The sequence below is a fragment of the Catharus ustulatus genome, chromosome 25 (genome assembly GCF_009819885.2).
Source record: "Catharus ustulatus isolate bCatUst1 chromosome 25, bCatUst1.pri.v2, whole genome shotgun sequence".
NCBI lineage: Eukaryota > Metazoa > Chordata > Aves > Passeriformes > Turdidae > Catharus > Catharus ustulatus.
The window spans coordinates 6,093,623-6,113,432 of record NC_046245.1 but is presented as its reverse complement, the minus strand read 5'-3'; the positions used below and the strand labels follow the sequence as shown (position 1 = coordinate 6,113,432).

At 55.0% G+C, this 19,810-nt stretch overlaps 1 protein-coding gene across 5 annotated transcripts in view; it reads right to left on the bottom strand.

The window, feature by feature from the left end:
- Positions 1–19,810, bottom strand: part of NAV1 (neuron navigator 1) — a 69,291-nt gene that overhangs the window by 20,757 nt on the left and 28,724 nt on the right. For 4 of the 5 annotated variants that reach the window (XM_033080097.1, XM_033080098.2, XM_033080099.1 and 1 more), the window contains exons 5-6: positions 5,196–5,298; positions 1,196–1,561 (exon numbers count right to left, since the gene is read on the bottom strand). In XM_033080097.1, coding sequence (XP_032935988.1) covers positions 1,196–1,561; positions 5,196–5,298 — 469 coding nt within the window. The remainder of the gene's footprint in view (positions 1–1,195; positions 1,562–5,195; positions 5,299–19,810) is intronic. The other variant, XM_033080100.2, reaches the window with a different exon arrangement.

The following is a 19,810-nucleotide window of genomic DNA, read 5'->3' as shown; positions in this document are numbered from 1 at the left end:
AGAACATGGTGATATGGGACCTCTGGCTGCCAAGCAATAGGTTACAATCTACAGGAGGGTCCATGTTCAACTAGCACAAGGCTCCCTCATTCACAAGCACAGGGCAGCCCACAAGCTCACATGCCCATGGGGAGGATGGGTCTGACACCCATTGTGTTGCAGACTCTCAGCCCACAGCTGGAGTATAACAAGGGTAGAAGCCAGCAGATAGCCAATGGTGTGTCCCCTGCAACTGCAACATGTGCCTACAGGCCATATCTGAGGAGCACTGGCCCCCTGGTGGGTATGAAGCCACAGACTGTGCTCTATCCTGCACCAAACTGACGTGACTACAGTCACCTCAGGAGAGCCAAAGCAGCACTGTCAGGAGGCCAAATACCTCATAGGGCTCTGGGACAGCTCAAACACCCAATTCAGTTACTTCCTCCTGTGCTGAAACAGGAAACCTCCTACATGTTCAAACCCTGGACCCTTGCCAGAGTCAGGAGCACCTGAACAGTGCAGCAGGAGCTGGACACATCTGGCAAGAAAACATGAGCCCAGGGTTGTGCCCATCTGGCAGGAGATGCCCCTGGCTTCACGAGTGGAGGGAGGGAGGCGGATGGGGGTCCCAGAAGGAGGGACCCTGCTCAGCAGTGCACCCTGTTCCATGTGGAGTCATCCATCAGCAATGACGCCTTGATGCCCAGTTCTCACTGGGATGCTGAGATCTGACCCAGCTGTCCCACCACAGACCACCAGGAGTCCCACAGGATGTCCCTACAGTGCCTGGTCACAGGAAGCCACTCAGACTGAGTGGTGTAAACTGAAGAGCACTTCTGAAAGCATCAACATTCACCCAAGAAGGACTCTGGCTCAAGGCTTCTGCAGCTACAGACCATGCATTTTTCCCTGCTCCAGGAACAGCCAGATCAAGCTGGACACTTCCCACATGCTGGGAGAGAGCTCATTCTGGCTCAGGAGCCCATAAGTCCCAAGAAGACCACACTGGCCCAGCACCACCAGCACTGCTGGCAGGGAAGCATCTCCTGGGATGTGGGGACATCATCCAATCCTAACCAGACTGCCTGTAACCTATGTACCACTCCATCCACCCCCGCTGTGCCAAGTGTTCCCCCACCGTCGGCCAGACACGAGCGGGTGAGACCTCCTGGAGAGCCCCAGTCCAGGCATGACTCCCCGCAGGGGCACGTACCCCGTGGTGATGTCATCATCCTCCGTCAGCGTCTTCCCCATCAGATCACTGTCACTCATGTACCCCGACTTCAGCTCCACGTCATCGGTGTCCAGTGCCTCGACCAGCTCCAGGCGGGAGATGTGGCTCAGCTTGCTGGGGCTGCGCATGGGCATGGTGTGCGAGTAGTGCGCTCGCTCCCCATGCATGTACCAGCTCGGGGTGCCCTCGGAGCGGCAGGTCCCCCCAACCGATGGCGCGTCCCCGGCCTGCAGGCGTGGGCTGGACTGCCCGTAGCGCCAGGACAGAGGGGACGAACGGTTGGAGAGGCTGGAGACGCTCCGTGGGTTGGCTTCATCACTGTCATAGCAGGTCATCTCAAGGGAGCTGCGAGGACAGGCAGTCAGGGAGTTAGGGCAGGGCACATGGGGTAGTAGAGATCTGTGCCCTGCCTCACCCCTGGAACTGGGTCTGCAAGTGCTCAGATACCAAAACTGCTCATTTTGAGGCAGCCAGGCAAAGCCAGAGGCTCCCGGGACTGTGGTTGCAGGGACGCTGTCTGTTCTGGACCCCCTCCATCTCAGCTGGCAAGGGACAATCCCCTCCTTCTCTGCCTGGTGCCAGCCCAGGACCGGCTGGGACATGCCCACTGCGGTGCTCAATGATGCCCATGTCTCCCCAGGGACAGCGGAAATCACACCCATGGGGTGTGACTGGGGCTCTGTGCTCAAGTCAATCTACAAAAGGCAACACTCTACCACCACCCTGTCCACCCACCTCAGAGCAGGGCCGGGGGTGCCACCAGCACTGGTGGCAAACACACCTGGGAAAGGAGTCAGCACTATTCTGGAGACTGGCCCCAGCTCCAAAATCCAGCAGTGCTGAACTCTCCTGACAGTGCACCTTTAGTGGAAAGCCTGGACATGCTCCCCTGTGTCTGGACTGCTTCTGCTCAGCCACTTCTCCCCCAGCATTTCAACATCTGCATCAAGATCACACCCAGGACAGGACAAATTGGGGTGGTGGCACTGATCACAGGGAATGTGACAGTGGGCCATGCCAGAGAGTGGAGGCTGTGAGGGAAAGGATGCCGAGGGACAGACCTGGGACCGGTCCCTGCAGCAGCATCTCACACTGAACCCTGTAGACTGAACCCCCATATCTGGGCAGGAAAGATGACCCCAAAAGAGGGCTCCTCAGCCCCAGGGGCTGCCCAAGCACAGTGCTCTGCAGCCAGCCCAGAGTCCACGAATGCTTCAGGACTCTCTGCTTCCAGCACTCCTGGGGTGTATTTTGGGCAAACAGTGATTCTAAATCTAAATTTAGCCACGAGAAACAATTACTTCTTGGAGCAGCTCCTTGGGAACCCACAGTCCTCAAATTGGCTCCAAACACTACTATCAGTAAATTATTCCCTAGCTTGGATTAAACAATCCTGCAGGAGCACCCAAAGCCAAACCCGGGCTGCAGTACTGAATCTAAAACAGGGAACTACAAAAAAAACCCAAAAAAACCAAAAACCAACTAGGAAGTTTGTTAAAACGGAACTGAAAGGGGCAGCTAAAAGGGTTTTTTGTTTGAGGATGTGCTGTCGGCAGCTCAGAGCAGATGCCAACCATGTCTCTGAGCAGGAGGAACAGAAGCTTCACCTCGAATCCTGGGTTCAGTTCTGGACCGTTCATAACAAGAGAGAGATTGAGGAGCTGGAGCATGTCCAGAGAAGAGCAACAGAGCTGGGGAAGGGTCTGGAGCACCAGGAGCAACTGAGGGAGCTGGAGGGGCTCAACCTGGAGAAAAGGAGACTCGAGGGGATCTTCTGGCTCTGCACAACTCCCTGACAGGAGGGGGGAGCCAGGGGGAAGTTGAGCTCTGCTCCCAGGGAACAGGGACAGGAGAAGAGGAAATGGCCTCCAGCTGTGCCAGGGGAGGTTCAAGCTGGATATTAGTGAAAATTTCTTCCCTGAAAGGGGGGTCAGGCACTGGCACAGCTGCCCAGGGCAGTGGTGGAGTCATCATCCTTGGAAGTGTTTGAAAAACATTTGGATGTGGCTTTTGGGAACATGATGTAGTGGTGAACACAGCAGTGCTGGGGAAATGGTTGGACTTGATGATCTTAGAGACTTTCTCCAAGTGTCCTCCAAGTGCCCACTGAGTCTCCTCAGTGACTCTGTGATTCCATTCTAAGCCCCAAGGAAGTTCACACAGCCTTGCTGCCAGGAGCATGGTGACATCTTTCAGGAATAACATTGTGACCTAACAAGGCAACAGAAAAGACTGAGACCTCAGACACTGGAAGGAATAACTCATTGAGGATAACAAGAGAAATATGAGGAATAGTTTGTGGAAGGAATAGAGAGCCCAAAGCAGCTACAGTACACCAGCAATTCAGGCACATCCAGAGGACTTGCAGATGACATCTGTATTGGACAGACTTGTAGGAAGTGTTCCCAAGAGCAGAATGAGTGGGTACGTGTGTAATTACAACATACCAGGGAAGAGCTGACACAGCTTTGGGAAAGGAAAATCTGGCTCACAGCCGCAGAGAAGCTCCTGGAAGGATACAGGGAGCTGCCGAAGTTGCTGTGGGCTACTGGAATAAAAAAAGCTTCCCAATAAATTCAGCTGCCATGGAATAAGAGGGAAGATCCTGCTGAAAGGAACAGAGTGAAGGGTTGGGATCCCTGGGCTATCCATAGTCATTTTTCTCCATGGCAGGAATGCAGCTGAGGTATCCACCATGTGATGTACTCACAGCTCATCAAGTAACGGAAGCGAAAGTGAAGAGTCAAATCCCACCAGCAATGCTAATTTAATATCCCTTAATGTCCTCGCCCTATTTTCCTGAGACCTGACCTGAGGAGGATTTCTGAAGGAGCTGAGCACTGGGGTGAGGAGGGGGTGGAGTTTGACACTGATGAAAGTGAAACGAGCACAAGGCAGCCCTGGCTTGGCATCAGCAGTGCTGGGCTGTGACCCAGCTACTACACCGAGCAAAAGGATGGTAGCACTGTAATGGATCACTCCAGGAAATGGCCAGCTCAGAAAACATTGTTGTGGCCCCATGCAAATCCCACTGCCACAGCTCTCTGCTGCTCCTGGCTCGGAAAACATCCAGGAAGCACAGCAAGGTGAGCAAGGTTTAGAAATTTCAGGTGATGAAGAGGGAGATCAAAGGGCTTCATCCTGGGGAAGGCTGGTTGAGGGGTGACACAGGAAGGTCTGTAATAGTGAACGATGGGTGAAAGGTGGGAGGGAGCTGCTGCTTTTTGTCCCTTCCAAGACAAAAAACAGGATCGAGGGAGACCACGAGGTGGCAACACACTCCAGGAGAAGCATGTTCCCGCATCCTCACTTTCCCAGCCGGCTGACACCCACACAACCTTGCAAATTCAGACTGAAACAGAAACCATGCAAGATCTCCAGTGAGTGACCCAGGGGGACACAGGCAGTCCCAGACGTGTGTCAGAGCCCCCTAAGTACAATCCCTCTGCTCTGGTTTTCCACCCAGTGCTCACCCTGTCCCATCCCCACCATCCCCTCACAGGTCTGGGCAGGGCACGCCAGGGTACCTCCACCTCTGCTCCTGGGCTCTTGGCTCCATCATCATCCTACACAGAGCAGAGAAACTCAGTTACAGACAGGGATGAAGCCTCTGGTGCAAACCGGGGTGGATACAGGTGACACCTTCACCTCTGGTGGTCCATTCAGGGTTACCTGACCACTGGGAGCAGACCTCATCCCCTCTCTCTGCTCTGTCAGCTCTGCTCACTGCCACCACTCCCCACCCTTTACTGTCCCAGAGCACTTTCAAGGACAGGATTCTGCTGCAGCATCACACAACACCCCACTGATTTGGGGGCTTGTCGCCAAGCCTCCATGCACAGGGTCCCCAGGTTACAAAGCACTGCTGATTCCCTCCCACCCACATGGCCCCCACCAGGAGCAGAGCCACCTCCCATCTGCTCCAGGAAGGACACTGACTGTGCGGAAGGGGTGGGGGGGTCCGGTGCTGGGGTCTCACCTGTGAGATACTTGAGAGCCCCTTAGGCTGGACATGGTCTCCTCCAGGTTCTGACGTAGGTCCAGTACATTCTGCACTGTCCTCTTCCTCTGGGACTCAGGGTCTGTGGAGAGACAAGGTGATGGCTTTAAAGGGATGGATGGATGGATGGATGGATGGATGGATGGATGGATGGATGGATGGATGGATGGATGGATGGATGGATGGATAACTGGATGGATGGTGTATCCCCCTGCCCGTGGTCATGCCCAACAGCTCTGGTTCTGCCCATCAGGAAGGGGCAGGGTGAGGCTGGCACCAGGCTGGAGCTGCACCACCCTGAAATGCCACTCCCAAGCATGCAGTTGGGATGGTGATGTCCAGTCCAGAAAGAATGAGCTGGCAGAGACCAAGTGTGGCCACAGGACCCACACAGGTGACAGGAGCAGAAGTCCTGGAGGAATGTCCCCAAACCTGCCCTTGCATCCCCCAGACCCCAGGAGTGCTCCAGCCTGGGAACATGGGTGCTTAGAGCAGCATCACTAGGTGTGCAGCCAGTGGGACCAAGGGGATGTTGGGGAGTGGAGGACACTGAGCCCCACTCATGAAGGAGTGGCTGCTTCTGTTCAAGGCTGCAGCAGCTGGTGGGACTGAGTTCCCCACAGGCACAGCCCAGAACTGAGTACCCCTGAGTTCTGTCTGCCCTGGGACTTGTCCAGGTGTGCACACCCACGGCATGGGTGTGTACACACACACAGAGCCATGCACCCCCAAAAATGCACATATGCATATGCATCTACTCACGTCACAACCACTTGTGCACATGTGCAGATACATGCAGGCACATCCACAAACATGAACATACACCTGCAGACGCAAACGTGTGCGCACTCCCCAGAGACACCTGCAGGGATGTGTAAGAATGCAGACACCTGCACAGAGGAGGCAGGGGTCACTCCTGTCATAACCTCAGCAGTGCTGGGGGATTGGGGCCATGGCTCCAGCCCTGAGTCCCTGTCCCATTCATGTGCACCCCGGGCACTAACAGCCATGCCACTGCAGCTTTGATCCCTGATTTCAGGCCTTTCAGCTGCAGCCTGCCACGGATCTGCAGTGACAGCAGGCGTCAGGGACATGAGATGTGGCTCCTCCTAGTGTAACGTGGCAACCAGCGCTTCAGGATTTGCAACGGCACCAGCACCGTGTGAACTGTATGGACGTGGGGATGAGGGGCACTGACAGCACACACCCCAGCTGCAGCACCGTGTGAACTGCAGGGACATGGGGATGAGGGGCACTGACAGCACACATCCCAGCTGCAGGTACATGACGACAGGGGACACCACCGGCACACACCCCAGCAGCTCCCCACAAAGGCACAGCCACATGCCTGTGCTCAAGCAGGACTCCTTGTGTGTTCCTTGTCCCCATCACACTCTGACCACACTGCAGGCAGCATCCATGGGTGATGCTGCTCCATCCCCAAGTTCCCCTTGCCCACCTGCCCAGGCAGAGCACCTCAGACCAGTGAAGCAGCCCTGATTTACACGAGCCTGGAAGGAGGTGACAAGCAGGAACAGCCCTGATGAGACAGGTTCAATCAAGCAGGTTAAAGTCAGTTGTAGATGAGGTAAAAGGTCTGTGAGCCCACAGGGCACTGAATGTGGTCCAGCCACATTAAAGTATAAGGACACCCATCCCTGCATGTGTTCAATCACCCCAGTCCAGCTCCCAGAACCTGGCTCAGTATGACACAAGTCATTATTAACTCATTATTAAAACTCCACCATGGAGATTGAAGGAGTTAATCAAAGGCACAGAAGCTCCAAGTGCATGTTCCAATGGCACTGACCCACATCCCTAGCTTCATCCATTGCACCAGTGGAGGAGTTAATCAAAGGCACAGAAGCTCCAAGTGGTACCCAGAGGAACAGGATAGGGGTGCACTGGCAGTACAGGAGAGGGATGAAGCTGAGGTGGCTGCACACATGGAACCAGGGTGCTGGGGAGGCTCAAGAGGCCCTCAGTGCTGAAGGGTGGCACACGCCTTGCTCTGCAGCCAGGGACAAGGGGACACCATGCCTGTCTGGTGGGGCAGGCAGAAAGGATCGTGTTGGCACCTCAAAGCTGCCAGGTCTTGCCCTCAAGCTGCCTTGCAAAGATGGATTTTCAGGCTTGAAATGGCAGGCTAGAAACCTGCAGCCAAGTCCCCAGCTGTCACACTGCAGTGTGTAGGGGAGATTTGGGCTCCCTGAACCTCAGGGAACAGCAGCAGAACACCCACCAGCATCCCCAGGTGGGTGTCCATGCAGGGAAGGACTTGCTCCTTCACCCTGGCCCTATTCAGTGGATTCTGTGACCCAGACCCAGCTCCCACAGCCAGAGGTGTCACCCACACCCTAGCAGTGCCATGTCCCTGCGTGTTGGGGCGGGACAGAGTGGGATGGGATGAAGAGTCACTATTGTCCCCTGGCGCCAGCAGTGGCTGCCACCCCTGCTGGCTCGGCAGTGTGCTCCTCCCGGGCATGGCTCCCTCCCAAAACCCCGTCTGCCTTTGCCATGGCCACCCGCAGCCATTCCCCTGGGCACAGAGCCAGCGCCAGGGCCTGGCGCTGCCTCCTCCCCAGGCGCTGCTGCCAGCAGGGCTGCTACAGCCATGCCCATCCAAGGAGCAGTGGGGAGAGCCTGCACTGTGTCCCCAGCTGCCCTGACTGAGGGGCCAGCACAGGGCACCACCTCCCCTGTACTGCTCTGCTGCTGGGGCACCAATGGCAATAAGCAGCATCCTAGGGTTCGGGGACTGGAGTTCCACGGCAACGGCACTGACTCATCCCCAGCTTCATTCATTGCCCCATTCACCATCCATGCCTAGATGACATCACTCCAGTTTTTAGGTGACAGTCCAGGTGACTCTGGACTCCAGGAAAGGGCCATATTGGGACTGGGAGAGCTGCTCACCCACCTCTGGAACACATCCTGCTGTTAGCATTGAAGTGCCACCATCTGCCCCCACAGTGCTGTCCAGGTGGTGACACAGGGAGTTCACCAGTCACTGCATACCAGAGCTGAGTGGAAACCGGAGCCACTGGGAGAGGCTGAAGTGTGGGAACAGCGGGAGAGCGCTGGATTCCTCCCCTCATCAATTTAGTAAGCTTGTGCAGCCAGATGTTTCCAGCTGCTGGAACATGGAGCAGCAGAGAAGGCTCAGCCCATGCCGCGGCGGGGTCAGTCGGACACCCGGCCTAGGCCAGGCTCATTTTCCCGGCAGCTACGGCTGGGATTTGTTCCGCAGCACCCCCCATTCCACTGGAGCTGCAGGCTCAGGGACTGATGTCTCCCTGCCCCAGCCCCAGACTGCAGCCACTCAGCAGATCCCACTGCTCTCACAGCTCGAACCATCCTGCTGTTACAGAGTGAAGGGAGTGCTGGCTCTGGCCCTTTGCCCCCTCATTCTGACCATGCACAGGGCAGCCCTGAGATGCAGCCACTGTCCCCAAGCCCTGCACTGGGAGGTCACCAGAGTCCATTGCCCAAATAACTTGTCCCTGTGCTAGGCTGGGTCTTATTTGCCTATATCCTCTGCTGTGCTTGAGTAGCTCTCTCTCAACTGAGAGCACTCACTCAACACTCCTTTCTCAACTGAGCCCTTTCACTGCTCTCTTCAACATCAGCAAATATGATACAGCTCCACTTGGCACATGAGAAAACCAAGGCAGGAAGCCTCAGCCCACTCTCAATCACTCCCTCACCTGCAGCACTCCCTGGCATGGCCTCTAGCACTGACCACCACATTACACAAACTCAGCAACTGTGGGTGCCTGGCCCCAACCCATGCAGTGCCCATCGCCCCCATCTCCTGCCTGGCGAAGCTGGGGCGGCGGCAGGTACCATCACCACAAGGAGATCTGCAAGGTGGCATGCAGAGCCAGAGGCAGTCAAGGAGGAAAAAGAGGAGGAAGAAGGCAAGAGCTGAGAGCTGTGCTGGAATGGCTGCCTCAGGACACAGCACTGTTTGCTGTGAGTCTGACTGTGACAGACAGCACAGAACCATGGCTGGACAAGGCCAGGGAGCTTCAGGTTGTGCTCATGTCCAGCCCTCCCCGCCACCTCCCACAGCAAGCTGCAGCAGTTCCTTTGTCCATGCGTCGGGGTGCAGCCGTGGCCCTGCAGCCGAGTGCTGCCGACGTGGCCGTGGCTGAGTACGTCAAGGAATGAGGAAACAATCAACTCCAAATGGCTCATTTCAAAGAAGCATGTGGCCACCGGCTCCCGCTGGGGCCAGGCAGGGCTGCATCCGTGGGACATGTGTGCTTGCATGTGCCTTAGCACAGAAACTCGCGTGTGTGCGTGTATGTGTTTTGCATCATTCATGTGGGAGCCACATGGCAGCAAAAGCCTGCAGAAAGATGCATGTGTGCATGTGTATCACCTATGCCTGTGATCCTGCACGTGTGCCCACATGTCCATATGCAGGCAGTGGGACAGCAGGACATGATACCAACACCAGCACAAGGGTGCCAGGATTGTACGGGTGCACTGTCTGCACCTGTCTTCACACAGCATGAGCATGGCACTCACACTTGTGTTTTCTTGCCTCCTGTGACCCAACTGGTCTCATTTTAGAGGATCCAACTGGGAAAGAACTCCTGTTGACCCAGTAAAGATTTCAACAGCAAACAGGAATTCACCAGGAAAGGCTACGTGATGTTCCTGAGTCATTCCAGTGGGCCCCTATTACACAGTAGCTGTAACGAATTTCCCCAGGCTGGAAAACATTTCTAACTGCATGCTCAATTCCTTCCAGTGCATTGAAAAATGCACTAATAAACTCTGCAATAAAACCCATTCTCATTGGGCTATGAGCCTCCTCCAGCACTGCTGCACTCCCTGGCTCCACAAACCGAGTCGAGCAGACTCACAATATTCTCTCCATCTGCCCCAGCCCCTGCTCCCAGTCCTGTTTATGAATGAATCAGGACAAGCAGAGTTTTGTTGGTATTCTTCTTGAAAATCTTTCACTCTGGCACTCAGAGACCACCCAAAGGGAAGCCCAACAGCCTGAGCCTGGTGTGAACCTCACTGAGCCCTGTGGGTTCTGCACTCACATCCTGCAGCCTGCAACTCTATCACCGGCATCTGGGCGAATGGAGTATATGGCTTTATCTTGCATTATTACATCCAGCTCTGATTCCCACTCCTGGATGGCTGGGCAGCGGGATGATCACAGCCTGTAATCCTTCTCTTTGGGGTTTAACTGTCTTTTCACCCCAGCAGTTTCCTAACAGGCAGAATGAGCAGGTCTGCAGTGCTGGCCTTGCTTTCCAGCTCAGCCTCATCCCTGCAATTCCTGCGTGCTCCCCACCAAGGATGTATCAGTAGCCCCAAATCACCCCTCTCTCTCTGAAGATGTCCAGGGTACTCAAGCTGGGCAGAGCATGTCTTTCACACTTGCTCAGTGCCCTGGGGAAGCATTGCACTCTTTCCTACAAACTTGTTGCCCCACCCAGAAGGCAGCAGGTACATTAACACTCCTGGTTTAATTGCTTTCATTGGTGCAAGCAGAGAACTGGCTGCCAGCCCTACATCCTCTGCAGCAGTGTCAGGAGAGGGTCCTGCTCCCCAAGGGGCAGGGACAAGGCCACCCAGTACCCTTGTAATGGGGTACCACGGTACCTGGACAGCTGGGTGGTGCTCTGCTGAGCATAGGCAAACGGATGGGGAAAACCTGGCCACCACTCCCTGAATGGCAGCAGCAGCCCCTCAGCTGGTGGAGCCAGAGGTGCTATTCCCCACGGATATGGAAGGAAGCACAGCCTCCTGCCATCGGTGATGGGGACGTGCAGGGGAAGATGCAGATACCTGAGGTCTCCACCCATGGCTCCACCAAGGCAGCTGGCCTCTGCACACAATGCTGTCCTGCACGTAGCCCTGCAAGGCTGCGGGAGGAAGGTGAACACAGCCCAGCACATTCTGAACTTGCCCTTGGCAGAGGGAAGAGAGGCCAGCAGCAAGTCTTGGGGGAGAAAATGGGGTTACAGCAGGCCGCACTGCGGGGGTCCCACAGAGCCCAAGTCCTCCAAGGAGCACCAGCCCTATGGAGCCAGAGGCATAGAGGTGACAGGACCCTGGTTTGGTACAGTCTCACATGTTGGTGGACCCTTCTTCAAAATTACGTGTCTCTGTGGGAGGTTCCAAGAATGGCTGCAGAGGGGGAGGAAGCCAATTCCCTGCCTGCACTCACTGGCTCTATCATTGCACCCCACCACTGCAGTTGTCATCACTGCCATCATCACCACACCATCCCCATCACCACACCATCCCCATCACCACATCATCCCCATCACCACCATCCCCATCACCACCACCATCCCCGTCATGGCCATCACGCCCGTCACCCCATCATCGCCGTCACTCTCAACATCCCCACCACTGCAGTCACCATCACTGCCAACATCCCCATCATCACATCATCCCCACCACTGCCACCAGTGCAGGCTGGGGCAGCCCCATGCTGTGGGAGGGGGCCATCATCTCCCAGACGGCAGGTGAGAGCAGACAATAAGCAGCCGTGCAGCAGTGACAGGCTGGGACTTGAGCCGAATCAGCACTTTAGGGGCGATCGTGGCTGCTAAGCCTTGAGAATCACTGCTTGTAACAAGGGCAGGGCTGAGAGACCTGGAGCCTGGACTCCGTCTGGCTCCAGTGAGCCAAGCTTTTAAAAGGGATTCAGACTTTCTCAGGCTAGAGCAGCCATAAATCTACTTAATTGGGTCTCTCCCATACACAAGTTTCCAAGTGAACCCACTGGAGAGATCCAAACGGGCTTCCAGCCCATTTGTGGGTTATTCTTTCAATGGATGCTGTGCTTGGCCCCAAACCACCCCACCTGCACATCCAAACCACAGTTCATTTTCCAGATCCAGAGCCTCTAGCTGTTCCATGTACAGGCATTCCACCTCTGTGCTGCCCTCTGCTCCTCTGTACTGATGAGCCAGGGGAGCCAAAAATCCCCTGTGTTGGGACAGACCCCGCCTCTGCACAAGGCACATCCCAGAGCCTCACCTGCCTCCAAAGCTGCTCCTGAAAGCATCAGAGGAGCTGGGAGCATCCCAACACCCCTGTCCCCACCATCATGGGTCTCCAAAATAATTCATGCAGCTTGGGAAGGAGGGTGATGATAGGTCAACAGGCCAACCCCATGCTCCAAGGGGGGCCCCGAGCCTCTGGCACATACAGTGGCAGTCACACACGATGACACTAACTCCCTGCTGACAGCCCCAAGGCCTTGGGCACATGGAGACAGTGTCACCAGTGGTCACTGCACCTGGGGTTTGTTCTAAGCTGACAGGCTGGTCACGCAGCACTCCATGCCTCAGTTTGCCCTGGAGCCTGCCATTCTCCTCACAGTTCTGCATCACCAAGGTGTGACAGTGCCATGCTGGCCCCCAACATGGTACAGCTGTGTCCAACCTGGTTTCAGCACCCTAAACACCCCAGACACAACACCTTTCCCACAGCCACCAGCAGACAGTCAGGGCAATGCTGCAGACCCTGCACAAAAAAAAGCCAAAAAGTGGGGAAGAAATGGAAAAAAGCCCTAATTCCCCAGGGTGAGGCAGAGCAGTGCAGCCAGGCCCCAGCACAGAGGCTCTGGAGCAGCCGGCAGCAGCAGGTTCACACTCCCCACGCATCACCAGACGCAGGTTGGACATTGTGGAAATTCAAAATTCCAGATGGCTCTTTTTGGGTGGGGTTTTTTTTTCGCCTTGCCTCATTTCCAAGGCAACAAGACTCCATGTCATCTGCCAGTTGCCATAGAGATTTCACCTGATTCTGCTTCAGCGGAAGAGAAAGCCGGGCTCCTCGCTGCTGCTGAGGAGCCACGAGCCGCGACCGCCTCCAAACTTACTGGGAAGAGCAGAGATAAATGGGGCTTTATATGAGGAAGGCAATGGGCTGATTCAGAGGATCAAAGGAAGGAACTGCGGGTTTCTATAGCACAAATCAGCCCTTCACTTAACTGCTTTGGTGCCCTCCAGATGTGCTCTACATCTGGGGACGTCGCCAGCTCTTGCTCCAAGCTTTGCCTGGTGGAGGAGGGGGAAATGTGGGTGCATGGGGAATCCTGCACCCACTGCTGACACAGCGTGTCAAGGACTTATCCGGCTTCCCTGCAGGGAAGGGAGGGCACAGGGCCTGTGCAGGTCACAGCCATGTCCTAACCCCATAATGACCCTCCCTCACTCTGTACAGCCTTTCTCCAAAGGCCCTGTGACCCCGAGAGTCTAGGGGAAGATGGGGCAAATACAGGAGCAGCTAGTGAAGAGATGCCCACAGGCTGTGCTCAGCATGGCTTGGCTGTCACAGACACAGGAGTCAAGCACCACAGGCCCCCAGGGCAGCCACACGCAGGCAGACATGGGGCATGTTCCTCATCAGCACCAATGCCATCCTCACAGCCCCATCACTGCTGGAGATCATCCATGGAGATGGTGTGGCTGCATCCACATCCCAAGCCCAGATGCAGCACATGATTCAGTCATTCATCCCAGACCCCACTCACCCCAGGCCCCTGTGACAGTAGCTCTTGGACTCTCAGTCCCCCTGCCTGGGGCTCCCTGCTGTTGATGATAATGAATCCCTTGAATCTCTCCTGTGTCAGAGAGGGACACAGGAGAAGGTCCCAGGCACTGCCAGGGTGCTCACAGGTGGCAGTCACCCCTGCATACCAGAGGTCAAGGTTCCCACACCCATCCCTCCCTGCTGCTCCCCGCTGGGTGTCCAGGCCTGGCTAAAAAGGCATTTATCAGTCCCCAGAGCTTCTCTCTTCCCCAGCCTGCATCCCTGTACCAGGGCCAGTGGAGAAGGACCTGGCCAGGCAGTTCTTGGCTCAAGTTGGCTCTGTTTTGCAGGAGAACAGTCATTAGCAGAGCCAAATTTCCCATTCCCAGCCAGAATACGGACATGCTTGGGGAAGCTTTATATTCACAGAGACAAACAACTCACATTTGCTTTTTAACTGTTGGAATTGCACCCACTGGGACGGAGCGAACAGGGAGCCTTTTGTCCCCCTCGCCTTGTGACTGAGAGCTTTGTGCAGAGCAATGCGTTGCAAACATAATTCTCCCTGGCCTCAGCTGGGCTCTGGTAGACACTTGGTCTGTCTGTCCATCACCATATCAGCAAAAAAGTCCTCATGTGTCTCCAGAAGGAATGCAAAACGTCCTCCCCAGCTTCTCTGGCAGCCTGTGGAACTGCTCCACACTGAGAGGTCAGAGCCACCCAAATGGACCCAAACACAGCTGGCAATGGGGGCTCTTCATCTCCCAGGTACCGGGGGTGGGCAACCAGAGGGGCAGGTGGCTACAGGCAGCAGAGCTGCTCTCTGGGGTTACAGCTCGCCTGGGTGCAAGGAAGAGCAGCTCCAAGCATGGAAGGCACAGCACAGGCACAAAGAGCAGCTCATCATGAGCCTCCAGAGAAGATGCTCCAGTCACTCCCTAGACAGGGTGTCCGGAAACTTCCAGCCCACTGCTGAGCTCCTGAATATCAGAGCTGGCATTCACTAAGCTGTGGCTATCAGCAGCCCTCAGAGCCGTCACTCTGGGAGAGAAACAAGGGTCAGCTCTCCCAGAGTGGGACATGTCCTCAGAGCACCAGCTGAACCCCCATCTCGGCCCAGCAGCACCACCCAGGCATGAGCACCCTTCACTCCAGAAGAGTGAGATCCCAGAACAGTTGCTCCCTCTGAATGCTCAGCTTCAGGAAGGGGCTCAGCATTGCAAGCACACCCTGGGCTCTCTGCAAAGCATGGGGGGATGCACACCATGAGGGTCCAGCTGACAGCATGGCCAGACCCCCAGGGCAGGTCATCAGCCCTTACATAAGAGGGTCCCTCAAGAGCCGAGAGAAGACTGGGCAGGAGGCAGAGCACCTCGGGGGGGAGAAAACCCACCTTAATGAGCTCCAGGCTCCTTAGTGGATCTATTGCTGCTATGTCCCACAGGAGGAGGGAGATAATACAGGCTATTTTTGCTTCCATCTGGGGAATCGTTTTTCTCCAACATGTACTGCCACGATGCTAATTTTTAAGGCTGATGATTAATTGATGTCAGGCTCATTATGGGGCCAACAGATCCCTCTTCCCTGGGAGCGCCAAGGACAGAGGGAGACGTGTTTTGACAGATGTTGTTGGAGCTGCATGTGAGTGACGTCCTAACAACAGAGGAGAATAGGAGCCATTACCATGGAAAGCCCTGGAAATGGGAAGGGAAGTGCCTGCACGCGACCCCAGCATCCCTCCTCGAACAGCCTCTAATCAGCCTTTCATGCTCTGCCCCGTGGTTACCAGGGCTTTGCTCTGGAGATAAACGGTCTTTGTGCATGCCCAGGGAGAACTGAATCTCCTGCCTGCAACGAGGAAGGCTTGGCCTTTCTTCTCCCCCATCCCCAGCCTTACAGGAGGGCCAGGTGCCAAATTCACTCTGGCACCAGGAGCAGCAGCCTGCAGGGAGCCGGAAACAAGTCTGCTGCACATATGATCAGCAGGATCCCTCAAGGTTCGGGTTCTCCCTGCACCTGTGGTCCCCTGGCAGTGGGGTGGGTGAGCACTCCTGGGGTGCCTAGGGCTGCTGGATAACCAGGCACTGGGCAAGGTTCACCCTGAAAATTGTGGCAGCATCTGCAATAGCAGCCCAGGCAGGGCTGGAGACCAACACACTTATCACAGATTTTGGGATCCCTTCAGTCTGCAGCATCAGCTGCCCAGGTGATGCTCACCCCAAAGCAAAGCCCCCATGCCCTCCCAAAAATGGAGCTGTGCATGGTAAGTGGAAGCAGGTTTGCTTTAAGAGGCTGCCATGGCTCTGACAGCAGCACAATGACTTCCTGCATTTTCTCATGTCCGCTGCCCAGAAGCGGGATGAGGCATCCTGCTAACTCAGTGGAGATCACGGGGTGATCCTGATCTATGCCAGCTCCCCAGGCCCACCCTCACTGCAGTCAGGGGTACAGAGCATCATGCCCTGCCACAGCCCTCAGCTTGCTCCCCTCCCCACCAACACAGCCATTACCTCTGCTGGCCTTGTTACCTGCTCCTCCAAACTTCTCTGAGAAAGGTGCCTAACCCACAGGAGCTAGGAGCAGCATCAGCCCCATGTTTCTCCCCATCCTGGGGCTCCACACCCAGCACCCAGGACTCCATCCTGCTGCCCCACAGCAGTGCCTCACAAATCCTTGTGCCAGGGACATACTGGGTGTGTGCCAGGGAGCTCAGCAGCACCAGTCTCCCACAACCATACTCAGCCAAATTCGACACCAGCTCTGAAGGCCGCACTGCCAATCTGCCAGCGGTGTTATTACAAACTCGTGTTAATTGCTGCACAGTGCCTTGAGCACCCTTCACAGGGGGAGGGATGCAGATAAACTATCTATTCTTAGCACTGATGGTTCCCCACTCCTCGTGCCGGCCCACACCATCCTCCAACTGCTTCGAGACTTGCTCCCCCTCTCACAGTGCACTCAGAGAGTCCCCACCACCAGGGAAAGGTTTTCTTGAGCAGCAGTCACATTTTTCCCACTAAAGGTGATTTGCAGAGAAGGAAGGTCTTGCCCCCTTCAGCAAATCTATTTGTGCCACAGGAGGGAAGGGCTTGCTTGGGACCAGAAAGCTCTGTGGGAGCCACCACTTGGTCCCTACCCATGTGCCCCAGGGGCTAGCGGCCAGCATGTGTTCTTTAAAGTGTTCAACCTGTGTTACAGTGAGTTAAGGGATGCTGACACACTCTACTATTCAATGCAAAGAGCTGCTGTTCCACCTACAACTCCAAATTTTAGTGGGGGCCTGGCAGTACCTGGAATGGACAGGGTGGAAAATGCTCCAAAACACACACTAGTGCCAGTCTGAAGGATTTCAGTGGAGCCTCTGAACTCTCCACCGTGTGCCAGCTCCTGTGGCTGCCCTCACTATGCACCTGCCAACACCAAGGGCTGAGTAACATATGATGACAGTGGCCATGAGCCTCCAGGCACAATGGGAGAGCCGCCACTCACCTCTGGACCCCACAGACCAACAAGCACATCCCCTGCAGGCTGCAGGATCCCTTTAAGCATGCTGAGACCACATGGAGTTAGAGCCCCAACTTGGACAGTTGGGATCCCCAGCCAGGCTCAAGACAATGCCATTCCCTGAGCTGTCCAAGTGCCAGCACACACCGTCCCAAAGGCAGACCCCCCTGGGAATCCCACGCTTCAAGAACAGCACAGAGGGGTCCCTGGTAGCACTGCAGTTGGGATTTATCACCTCTAAGACATCTCAGCTCCATGCAATGGCTGCCTGCACAGCAAAAGCCCCTCTTCACTGTGGGAAGCAGCTCTGCAATGTGCTTTGAGCTCTTCTCCCTAGATTTGCTCCGGGGGCCTGTCCAAGCACTGATGATGCACAGCCCAGAGCCACAACTGCTGCAAGAGAAGCCAAGCCAACACTACAGCTTGGGGGGAAAGCATCAGCCAAAAGTCACTCAAACAAGGAAGCAATTTGTCTTATTCTGGCTACACTCCCTTGAAAAAGGAGCACAGAGCAGGGAAATCAGGATCACGCGCAGCGCGCTGAACGAGCACCCACCGCAGCGGCAATAGGGAGCGTTCACACCAGGAGCCTGACAGATAGAACAGAATAGGGGAAAAAGGATGGAAAAAGAAATGCCATGTGACCCCTTGCTCGATCCAAGGCAGACATCACATCCAATAGTTCAGAAAATGAAATACGCACAATGAGCTCCAGTGAGTAATTAATCCCTTCAGGAACACTGTAAGCGATTGCAGACAGCTTACCAAGAAAAAAAAATTGGAAAGTCATTGAAAAAATTACCACAAAATGTTTCCTTTTCTTTTCCAGCCTGAAATACAATGAGATCTGCAAGGAGCCCTCTCTGCTCTGCACAGTGTGACAGCAGTGGATTTCCAACACCAAGCTGGTTTTCCAGCAACACTCAATCTACCTGCCAAGGTGACAGTTGCAAGAAACCAGCCCAGCCTGACAGACAGCAACAAGAGTGGTCGTCCCAATGCCCAGCTCTGACCTTGGTGTCAGTGGGACATGGTGGAGGAACATTTCAGGAGGGACAAGGTATGGCACAAAAAGGTGTCCATGATATCTCACAACATCATCAGCAATTCAAACTCTATGAATTACTTTTGCAAGTCAGAGCTTGGCTTATGGAGCAGGACAAGCCCTCCTGGCCATGGAGTTTGGGCTCCCTGGTGATGCTTAGCTCCGTGAGCCAGCCTCCCATCATCCTCCACCTCTTCTCTCCATCCTTGTGCTCCCCCTTCCCTTATTCCACTTTCTCCAGCACTAACCAGCCAGGGTCCAGTTTGGGCCAAATTCTGACCCATTACACCCAAAGTCTCGCTTCTGCTCAATGCCCAGCACCAACAGGCAAGGAAACACGTGTCCACATTCTGCCCCTGTGTAAAGTGACCACGTGCAGGCTTTCAAATTAAAACCACAACCTAAACTTTCACTTCCACTTGCAATCACTCTGATTTGGAAAACAGTTTTTTCCTCATGTCCTCTCGTGGGTTTTCTCCCCTCTCTCCTGTTTTCTCCTCACCATGTTTTTGTTTAAAAATTCATCAGGCCAGGGAAAATTGTCAGGGCAGGAAAAGCAAGGGGCGGGGGGCGGAGGGGGAAAGCAGAAGAAATTGTAGCTTTTGCAAACCCATCTCAGCACAGGGGAGAAGAAGAGCTTCCAGACTCACCTCTCTGCTCTTGGAAAGCGAGAGGCACTCGGGAAAACAAGGGAATACTGCATATTAACCAACCTCCCGCATGCTCCGGCAGCGGATGCAGCCTCGCTGACCTTCCTCATAGTTCTGGGATCCTCCAGGCCTAACAACTCTTCTAGCATGGCAACCAGGGCAAAAAGGGATGGATGAGGCAGGAAAACAACCCTGTGTGTCAGTGTGGGATGCAGCCTGCTCCAGCACTGACCATAAACCCTGACTGCTGCTCCCTGTTCATGACAGAGCTCTTACACCACAGAGACAAGTTCCAGCTCACATTTGGCCATGGCACAGCTCCGAGCTGGACACTGGCTGATGTGAGGCACATCCCACAGGTGATGTTGATTTGGGGAAGGACTAAGATTATGTTTACACAGCAGCAAGGCAGCTCCCATATCCAGTGATGCAGGGACACAGAATCACCACAGAACAGTCTGGATGGGAAGGGACCTTAAAGACCATCTCAACCTTACACCTTCTTACAACCAGACCAGGTTGCTCCAAACCCCATCCACCCTGACCCTGAACACTTCCCACACAGCCACAGCTTCTCTGGGCAACCTGTGCCAGGGTGTGACCACACTTAGAGTAATGAATTTCTTCCTAATATCCCTTATGCATCCCCGAGCATCCCTGCAGTCTCAGGGGTCACTCTCACCCTAAGCAGATCCTGCTTTGCCGTTCCAGAGTTTCCCTCTTACAACATGATTTTTGAGGACAGCTGCTGCACTCTCCACACAGGATGTGTGCTGCATCAGCTTACGAGTGAGCACACTCCGCCAGCGGATGAAAAGCTATATGGAAATGGAAGATCATTACCATGATCTCTGGGGAAACATCCCATCAGAGCA